Source organism: Coregonus clupeaformis, unplaced genomic scaffold, assembly GCF_020615455.1.
Source record: "Coregonus clupeaformis isolate EN_2021a unplaced genomic scaffold, ASM2061545v1 scaf6398, whole genome shotgun sequence".
Taxonomy (NCBI): Eukaryota; Metazoa; Chordata; class Actinopteri; order Salmoniformes; family Salmonidae; genus Coregonus; species Coregonus clupeaformis.
Genome location: NW_025539852.1, coordinates 626 through 11,135, shown reverse-complemented (window position 1 = coordinate 11,135; position 10,510 = coordinate 626). Strand labels below are relative to the sequence as shown.

Genomic DNA, 10,510 nt, shown 5'->3' with positions numbered 1-10,510 from the left:
TGTGTTGGGTCATTGTCCTGTTGAAAAACAAATGATTGTCCCACTAAGCCCAAAGTAGATGGGATGGCGTATCACTGCAGAATGCTGTGGTAGCCATGCTGGTTAAGTGTGCATTGAATTCTAAATAAATCACAGACAGTGTCACCAGCAAAGCACCATAACACCTCCTATTCCATGCTTTACTGTGGGAAATACACATGCGGAGATCATCCGTTCACCCACACCCCGTCTCACAAAGACACAGTGGTTGGAAACAAAAATCTCAAATTTGGACTCCAGACCAAAGGACACATTTCCACCAGTCTAATGTCCATTGCTCGTGTTTCTTGGCCCAAGCAAGTCTCTTCTTATTATTGGTGTCCTTTAGTAGTGGTTTCTTTGCAGCAATTCCACCATGAAGGCCTGATTCACACAGTCTCCTCTGAACAGTTGATGTTGAGATGTGTCTGTTACTTGAACTCTGTGAAGCATTTATTTGGGCTGCAATTTCTGAGGCTGGTAACTCTAATGAACCTATCCTCTGCAGCAGAAGTAACTCTGGGTCTTCCATTCCTGTGGCGGTCCTCATGAGAGCCAGTTTCATCATAGCGCTTGATGTCACAACACAACTGATTGGCTCAAATGCATTAAGAAGGAAATAAACTTTTAAAGAAGGCACACCTGTTAATTGAAATGCATTCCAGGTGACTACCTCATGAAGCTGGTTGAGAGAATGCCAAGAGTGTGCAAAGCTGTCATCAAGGCGAAGGCTGGCTATTTGAAGAATCTTGATTTTTTTCTTGATATATTTTGATTTGTTTAACACTTTTTTGGTTACTACATGATTCCATATGTGTTATTTCATGTCTTCACTATTATTCTGCAATGTAGAAAATAGTAAAAATAAAGACAAACCCTGGAATGAGTAGGTGTGTCCAAGCTTTTGACTGGTACTGTGTATATTGTGAATTGCTGAGAAGTAAAATAAAATAAAAAATAAAATAAATCTAGATGATTTCTAGGCTGTATCGGCCAGACCTACAAGCATTAACATCAATCAAAAACTATTTAGTCTTTACATTTCAAGTGGGTTTGATTTTTAGAATGTTGAACTATCCAGACATTCCACACTTTCAGGTGTTCAGGGACTTGGAGCAAATAAACTGAAACACTTTGTATCCCCTGTTTCCTGACACCTGTGGTTTTATGTAAAATTCCACATCCTCATCAGTACACCTGTGGAGTCTATGCACCAGATACATTCAGTCTGTACCTGTCTGGTGGTACAGTACGTTGATACATGTACAAATACTCATCTATTGGTGCATGAGACATGCTGACTCATTACTGATTCATAACCAGATGAAGTGCAACTAAAAATGCTATTATAAATAGAATGTGAGAGTTAGCGCCTGACCTATGTGGTTTAGATCGTATCTCACCTGTGCCATGTGTGCACTGATGTCCTGTCCTGAAGCTCCGTAACAGTGGACAGGGCCTGTGTGCTGAGTCAGTGGTTTTGCATTAGAGAGCAGGCTCTCTTGGCACCGTGGTCTCGTTAGTGCTGATGGTTGTGTGTTCTCTGTCAGGGTCGACAGGAGGATGCGGAGGAGTACCTGGGCTTCACCCTCACTTTTTTGGTTACTAGATGATTCCATATGTGTTATTTCATAGTTTTGATGTCTTCGCTATTATTCTACAATGTAACATTTTTTACAAATAAAGAAAAACTCTTGAATGAGTAGGTGTGTCCAAACTTTTGACTGGTAGTGTATATATATACAGTGAGGGAAAAAAGTATTTGATCCCCTGCTGATTTTGTACATTTGCCCAGTGACAAAGAAATGATCAGTCTATAATTTTAATGGTATGTTTATTTGAACAGTGAGAGACAGAATAACAACAAAAAATCCAGAAAAACGCATTTAAAAAATGTTATAAATTGATTTGCATTTTAATGAGGGAAATAAGTATTTGACCCCCTCTCAATCAGAAAGATTTCTGGCTCCCAGGTGTCTTTTATACAGGTAACGAGCTGAGATTAGGAGCACACTCTTAAAGGGGGAGTGCTCCTAATCTCAGCTTGTTACCCGTATAAAGAACACCTGTCCACAGAAGCAATCAATCAATCAGATTCCAATCTCTCCACCATGGCCAAGACCAAAGAGCTCTCCAAGGATGTCAGGGACAAGATTGTAGACCTACACAAGGCTGGAATGGGCTACAAGACCATCGCCAAGCAGCTTGGTGAGAAGGTGACAACAGTTGGTGTGATTATTCGCAAAATGGAAGAAACGCAAAAGAACTGTCAATCTCCCTCGGCCTGGGGCTCCATGCAAGATCTCACCTCGTGGAGTTGCAATGATCATGAGAACAGTGAGGAATCAGCCCAGAACTACACGGGAGGATCTTGTCCAATGATCTCAAGGCAGCTGGGACCATAGTCACCAAGAAAACAATTGGTAACACACTACGCCGTGAAGGACTGAAATCCTGCAGCGCCAAGGTTCCCCCTGCTCAAGAAAGCACATATACAGGGCCGTCTGAAGTTTGCCAATGAACATCTGAATGATTCAGAGGAGAACTGGGTGAAAGTGTTGTGGGTCAGATGAGACCAAAATGGAGCTCTTTGGCATCAACTCAACTCGCCGTGTTTGGAGGGGAGGAGGAATGCTGCCTATGACCCCAAGAACACCATCCCCACCGTCAAACATGGAGGTGGAAACATTATGCTTTGGGGGTGATTTTCTGCTAAGGGGGACAGGACAACTTCACCGCATCAAAGGGACGATGGATGGGGCCATGTACCGTCAAATCTTGGGTGAGAACCTCCTTCCCTCAGCCAGGGCATTGAAAATGGGTCGTGGATGGGTATTCCAGCATGACAATGACCCAAAACACACGGCCAAGGCAACAAAGGAGTGGCTCAAGAAGAAGCACATTAAGGTCCTGGAGTGGCCTAGCCAGTCTCCAGACCTAAATCCCATAGAAAATCTGTGGAGGGAGCTGAAGGTTCGAGTTGCCAAACGTCAGTCTCGAAACCTTAATATCTTGGAGAAGATCTGCAAAGAGGAGTGGAACAAAATCCCTCCTGAGATGTGTGCAAACCTGGTGGCCAACTACAAGAAACGTCTGACCTCTGTGATTGCCAACAAGGGTTTTGCCAACAAGTACTAAGTCATGTTTTTGCAGAGGGGTCAAATACTTATTTTCCTCATTAAAATGCAAATCAATTTATAACATTTTTACATGCATTTTCTGGATTTTTTTGTTGTTATTCTGTCTCTCACTGTTCAAATAAACCTACCATTAAAATTATAGACTGATCATGTCTTTGTCAGTGGGCAAATGTACAAAATCAGCAGGGGATCAAATACTTTTTTTCCTCACTGTATATATTTAGCAATTCCATCATAGCGCTTGATGGTTTTTGCGACTGCACTTGAAGAAACTTTCAAAGTTCTTGAAATGTTCCGTATTGACTGACCTTCATGTCTTAAAGTAATGATGGACTGTCGCTTCTCTTTGCTTATTTGAGCTGTTCTTGCCATAATATGGACTTGGTCTTTTACCAAATAGGGCCATCTTCTGTATACCTCCCCTACCTTGTCACAACACAACTGATTGGCTCAAATGCATTAAGAAGGAAATAAATTCCACAAATTAACTTTTAAGAAGGCACACCTGTTAATTGAAATGCATTCCAGGTGACTACCTCACGAAGCTGGTTGAGAGAATGCCTAGAGTGTGCAAAGCTGTCATCAAGGCAAAGGGTGGCTATTTGAAGATTCTCAAATATAAAATATATTTTGATTTATTTTATACTATTTGGGTTACTACATGATTCCATATGTATTATTTCATAGTTTTGAGGTCTTCACTATTATTCTACAATGTAGAAAATAGTAAAATAAAGACAAATCCTTGAATGACTAGGTGTTCTAAAACTTTTGACCGGTAGTGTATATTATTATCACTATCAAAATAGATCAAATTATAATAATATCGTATGTGGAATTATGAATTATATGTATCCGACTATAATGATATATAGTCATGCAATAATGTTTATGATAGGCTAATGGTAATTATCGATTAACTGTCTTGAAGAAACTCTGGCAACATGTTTGAATTGGAAAAGAAACAGAAAAGTTATACAAAACTCTACTACGCATTTCGATTGCTCTGGTTCGTAGTGAATTACATACTTTGCGTTTTCCTTTCGACATCAATCGTCATAGCGCAGGATGCTTGCCAAGAACATAGCCTTCTTGAGGAGGGAGCTGGGGGAGTGACTAAAGAAAGAAGAGTTAAGATTAGTTTCCCTCCTCACTCGTTCAGCGGGGTCTCCTCTATATAAAGCACTGAGCTGCCGCTTTAACGTCAGTCAAAAGTTACCAAGTTACTCTGCTCTCTAGGACCGCAGCCAACGAGTACAGCTCCACTTCAGCACCAATTTAGCAAACGGGAAATACTGAACCGGCGCAGAAGCTTTTGGATAATTGCCGGATAAACCAGTGATTGAGGTAAGCATGTTTTTCTACATTTAATTAGATTTATTCTGCACCATGTAATTATATGCTTTTGGGTGCCACTGAGTTCAAACAGTTTACAGTGTAAGGAGGAAAGTTTCCCCAAATAATTGATGTTCAGATTTGATAAGAATATGTTAATGTATTTAAAAAACAAATGTTTTCTTTCATCAATGCTGTTGTAAATGAATTAGCCTGTCATGAAATGCTAAACATTTCAATATTGTCTTGAACATTGTTATAACACATGCAAGTGCAGTGCTCCGGCCATCATCACTGTCCACATTTCCGCTTCTGTGCTATAATGTCAATCCCAGGTGTCAATTCCTAGGGAGCAATTTAATGAAAACTGCATACAGTAAGTAGCCTATATCAACAATATACCTGTTTTGAGTCAGGCTTACCTAGGAGCATGTGTTGTCAACTTATCCAAGGGGAGCTGTGTTGATGTGTGACACTCCTGGGCAGTAGAGGACTGCAGAGCCAGCAGGTGAGAGTCCTCCAGGCTCCTGTATATGTAGGCAGGGTGGCCAGTGTGTGTGTGTGCCTGGCTGCTCTGTCTGCCACTCAGGTATAACATTCATGAGAATGATGAGAAAGGCCCAGAATAAAGGCTGGTGGAGGTTTGGTGTGAGAAGGTAGGCAGGGAAACAAAGAGAGGGCCAGAGGAGGGGCGCGGTGGGATGGTTGGGCTGCCTCAGGCCGGCCGGCTGGCTCCCATCGCTGGCTGGGGCTGCTTGGTGCTGTGACAGTGTGTTGATACAGACCTGCCGTCAGACCTCAAGCCGCCGTTCCAAGCTGAGAGAGAGGAGGAGGAATTGAAGGGTGCAGGGAGCAGAGCAATGACTGCTCTCTCTCTCTCTCGCTTTCCTTCTCTCTCCCTCTCTCCGTGTCTCTCTCTGCCATGCCTTCTCCTGCCGGCTGATTTAGTAGCCCTGCTGTTTGTCTTCTCCTGGCCAATGGGGTGGTGGCTGAGGCTGAGGCTGGGAGCCTGCCCTGTGAGCCCTGTGTGCTGTGGCAAGGAGGATGAGAACCACACACTACCTCTTATTCATACTAAAATCTTCTGTTTTAGTAAAGAACTCTGCATCTCTGTCTCTCTCCCCCTCTCTCTTTATTTGTCTTTCTCTCCCTCTATCTATTTTCATCTCTCTATCCATCATTCTCTCTCATTAACTAATAACCCTCTCTGCTGTAGTTCTTCCCTACTCCCTCTCTCCCTCTATAGTTTTAGATGGTGATTTTGCAGGTCAGCCAGAGGAGGATCAGAGAGAGGTCACAGAAATTATGCTTCTGTGCCCGGGAGCGTGAACCTGACTGATTACTGTCTTTCCACCCCTGATTTATATATCACTCTGGAATCCAGGGCCATTAAGGACAATTAATGGCTTCAATAAAATATCTGCAGTCATGTTTACTGGTAGATCATAGTTCCAGAGGGGCTGAGTAAGATTCTGACAAAAGAAGCAACATTTCCTTATGCGCCAGACCCCAGGTCTAAGTCACTGTGTTGAGCAATCGATGGAAGATTACAATCAGTCATTATTATGGATCTGAAAGGATATCCCCAGTTAATTGCTGTATTTTGATAGAGCTGAAAAGAGCTTTGAAAGGATTTGGCTAAGCTGAAGATCAGGTACAATGTGGAGATTAAACCGATGAGCTGTTGTCTGACTACGGCAAGCCTTGTAGAGAGAGAGTGTATCCTTTGATATGGAGTAATACCACTAATTCAATTTCTTCACCAGTGAATGCTACAGTACTGTGGATAATTGTTGCAAAATCTCTCGGGACTCCACTTTGTTCTTGTGGTAATAGTTATGCAACTTGTTCTCAATGTGGTGAGATCTGCTGTGACATCATTTCCCTGAATGATGTGTTGCAACCTGTGAAAATGCCTCAATTGAAATGGATCAATACCTCTAATACACTGTTTCCCATGGCAAAAACCAGAGTTATTTGCAGGTAGTTGCTGAGGTTTCATATTGATGGCCTCATTCACTTCTTTTGGAAGTAGTGAGGCAACAGCAATTGACGGAGATGTTTGCTGTCCAATGTTTGGTGCCAGGACTCATGGAGCATGCGCCTCTTGCGTTAGCTCAGTCGTCTGTCTGGCCATGTGCTCTGCTCTGTAACCTGCTTTGTTGGCTGGCCGGCTCACAGTGTGTTTTCTCCCCACAGCATCGTGTCTGCAGCGCTCAGGACCAGAGCTCACACAAGGTTGCCCACTGTAGTCTGCCCAGCCTGCCCAGAGCCCTACATACAGACGCCCAGAGACCCGTCCCAGAGACCGGAGATGACTGCTGCCATACCCTGCTGGCTGTCCGCCCTCACACTCGCCCTCACCCTCCTGGTCCTCTCTGCCAGGGAAGGAGCTGCTCTCTTCCTGCCCGACTCCAATGAGCTGCGGCAGCTACTGAGCCGGTACCAGGATGACCAGAACAGCACCGATAACACAGCGGGCAGTAGGACGCGACGGGCCATCCAGTGGACGGACCGTGGGGAGCTCCTCCAACTGCACAACAAACTGAGGGGAGGAGTCTACCCCACCGCATCCAACATGGAGTACATGGTGAGACACGCCTCCTTCCTGACATGTGCATACTGTAGCTTTAGCTATCATCACCCTCACAGATACGCTATCAATACACTGTAAAGAGGGTCACTATTCACACACTACTGTAGAGCAACAACTGCTATTACATGTGGAATACATAGTGAAAGTGACGGGTTGGAGGTTGTTTCACTAGCTGGAGGCACAGAAAGATAATGAATAGCAGGTGGGTGGCAGGTAGCCTAGCGGTTCGAGCGTTGGGCCAGAAAGCGAAAGGTTGCTAGTTCGAATCCCTGATCTGACAAGGTGAAAAATCCCTAATTGCTCTAGGGTTGCTGTTGATAATGGCAGACCCTGGCTGTGACCCTACTCTCCAAAGGTGTCTCAGGGAGAGTTGGGATATGCAAAAAAAAACACATTTCCAATTCACACTTGTGAAATAGGACAAATATAAGCAATGTATTAATATTAGATAGTACAGAGAGATGGAGGTAAATGTCAGTCTCTGCTACTCAGGCAATACCAAGGTCTTATGTACACTACCGTTCAAAAGTTTGGGGTCGCTTAGAAATGTCCTTGTTTTTTTTGGCCCATTAAAATAACATCAAATTGATTAGAAATACAGTGTAGACATTGTTAATGTTGTAAATGGCTATTGTAGCTGGAAACTGCTGATTTTTAATGGAATATCTACATAGGCGTACAGAGGCCCATTATCAGCAACTATCAGTCCTGTGTTCCAATTGCACGTTTTGTTTGCTAATCCTAGTATATCATTTTAAAAGGCTAACTGATCATTAGAAAACGCTTTTGCTATTATGTTAGCTTTTGCTATTATACAACAGCTGAAAACTGTTGTGCTGATTAAAGAAGCAATAAAACTGGCTTTCTTGAGACTAGTTGAGTATCTGGAGCATCAGCAATTGTGGGTTCGATTACAGGCTCAAAATGGCCAGAAACAAAGAACATTCTTCTGAAACTCGTCAGTCTATTCTTGTTCTGAGAAATGAAGGCTATTACATGTGAGTAATTGTCAAGATACTGAAGATCTCGTACAACGCTGTGTACTACTTCCTTCACGGAACAGTGCAAACTGTCTCTAACCAGAATAGAAAGATGAGTGGGAGGCCCCGGTGCACAACTGAGCAAGAGGACAAATACATTAGTGTCTAGTTTGAGAAACAGACGCCTCACAGGTCCTCAACTGGCAGCTTCATTAAATAGTACCCGCAGAACACCAGTCTCAACGTCAACAGGGAAGAGGCGACTCCGGGATGCTGACCTTCTAGGCAGAGTTGCAAAGAAAAAGCCATATCTCAGACTGGCAAATAAAAATAAAATATTTATATGGGCAAAAGAACACAGACACTGGACAGAGGAAGATTGAAAAAAAGTGTTATGGACAGACAAATCGAAGTTTGAGGTGTTCGGATCACAAAGAAGAACTTTGTGAGACGCAGACCAAATGAAAAGATGTTGGAGGAGTGCTTGATGCCATCTGTCAAGCATGCTGGAGGCAATGTGATTGTCTGGGGGTGCTTTGATGGTGGTAAAGTGGGAGATTTGTACAGGGTAAAACAGATCTTGAAGAAGGAAGGCTATCACTCCATTTTGCAACGCCATGCCATACCCTGTGGACGGCACTTGATTGGAGCCAATTTCCTCCTACAACAGGACATTGACCCAAAGCACAGCTCCAAACTATGCAATAACTATTTAAGGAAGAAGCAGTCAGCTGGTATTCTGTCTATAATGGAGTGGCCAGCACAGTCACCGGATCTCAACCCTATTGAGCTGTTGTGGGAGCAGCTTGACCGTATGGTACGTAAGAAATGCCCATCAAGCCAATCCAACTTGTGTTAGGTGCTTCAGGAAGCATGGGGTGAAATCTCTTCAGAATACAAATTGACAACTAGAATGCCAAAGGTCTGCAAGACTGTAATTGCTGCAAATGGAGGATTCTTTGACGAAAGCAAAGTTTGAAGGACACAATTATTATTTCAATTAAAAATCATTATTTCTAACCTTGTCAATGACTACATTTCCTATTCATTTTGCTATATTTCCTATTCAAACTCATTTCATGTATGTTTTCATGGAAAACAAGGACATTTCTAAGTGACCCCAAACTTTTGAACGGTAGTGTATATGGGTCAGCGATATAATGTAGGTGAGTGTTTATAGGCTCCACTTTTGATGGGAGGGTGTTGGTTTTACTACTGTTAGGTTCTGAACAAACAAAGTAAAAACTCACGGACAACTAGAAAAAGCTCAAACTAAGTTTACAGCTGCAAAGACAAAGACATGATTATGCAAGCACATATATTTATACCCTCCAACTAGGCGGAGTCAACTCCTTGCACATCTAGACAGCCAATACATCTCTGTTGCTTGTCAGGAACTTAATTGGTTCCTCTCACTGGTGTAGTCATGGCCCTGCCTGATGCTAGAACCTTCGTGGACGTGGAAGTATATGTGTGTGAAAGACAGTGGGGAAAAAAAGTATTTAGTCAGCCACCAATTGTGCAAGTTCTCCCACTTAAAAAGATGAGAGAGGCCTGTAATTTTCATCATAGGTACACGTCAACTATGACAGACAAATTGAGGAAAAAAAATCCAGAACATCACATTGTAGGATTTTTATGGAATTTATTGCAAATTATGGTGGAAAATAAGTATTTGGTCACCTACAAACAAGCAAGATTTCTGGCTCTCACAGACCTGTAACTTCTTCTTTAAGAGGCTCCTCTGTCCTCCACTCGTTACCTGTATTAATGGCACCTGTTTGAACTTGTTATCAGTATAAAAGACACCTGTCCACAACCTCAAACAGTCACCTCCAAACTCCACTATGGCCAAGACCAAAGAGCTGTCAAAGGACACCATAAACAAAATTGTGGGACCTGCACCAGGCTGGGAAGACTGAATCTGCAATAGGTAAGCAGCTTGGTTTGAAGACATCAACTGTGGGAGCAATTATTAGAAATGGAAGACATACAAGACCACTGATAATCTCCCTCGATCTGGGGCTCCACGCAAGATCTCACCCCGTGGGTCAAAATGATCACAAGAACGGTGAGCAAAAATCCCAGAACCACACGGGGGACCTAGTGAATGACCTGCAGAGAGCTGGGACCAAAGTAACAAAGCCTACCATCAGTAACACACTACGCGCCAGGGACACAATCCTGCAGTGCCAGACGTGTCCCCTGCTTAAGCCAGTACATTTCCAGGCCCGTCTGAAGTTTGCTAGAGTGCATTTGGATGATCCAGAAGAGGATTGGGAGAATGTCATATGGTCAGATGAAACCAAAATATAACTTTTTGGTAAAAACTCAACTCGTCGTGTTTGGAGGACAAAGAATGCTGAGGTTGCATCCAAAGAACACCATACCTATTGTGAAGCATGGGGGTGGAAACATCATGCTTTGGGGCTGTTTTTCTG

The 10,510-nt window shown here is 43.1% G+C and overlaps 1 protein-coding gene across 1 annotated transcript; it reads left to right on the top strand.

Annotated features, from left to right (window-relative positions):
* Positions 1-4,384: 4,384 nt before the first annotated feature.
* On the top strand, positions 4,385-7,203 carry LOC123491004 (cysteine-rich secretory protein LCCL domain-containing 2-like). Its single transcript, XM_045220800.1, has 2 exons — positions 4,385-4,505; positions 6,693-7,203. Exon 2 carries the CDS (start codon positions 6,808-6,810, stop codon positions 7,165-7,167), a length of 360 nt encoding a protein of 119 aa, XP_045076735.1. The 5' UTR covers positions 4,385-4,505; positions 6,693-6,807; the 3' UTR covers positions 7,168-7,203.
* Positions 7,204-10,510: the final 3,307 nt, after the last annotated feature.

Excerpts from the sequence above, each read along its gene's own strand:
- LOC123491004 (XM_045220800.1), top strand. The coding sequence starts at position 6,808 with ATGACTGCTGCCATACCCTGCTGGCTGTCCGCCCTCACACTCGCCCTC.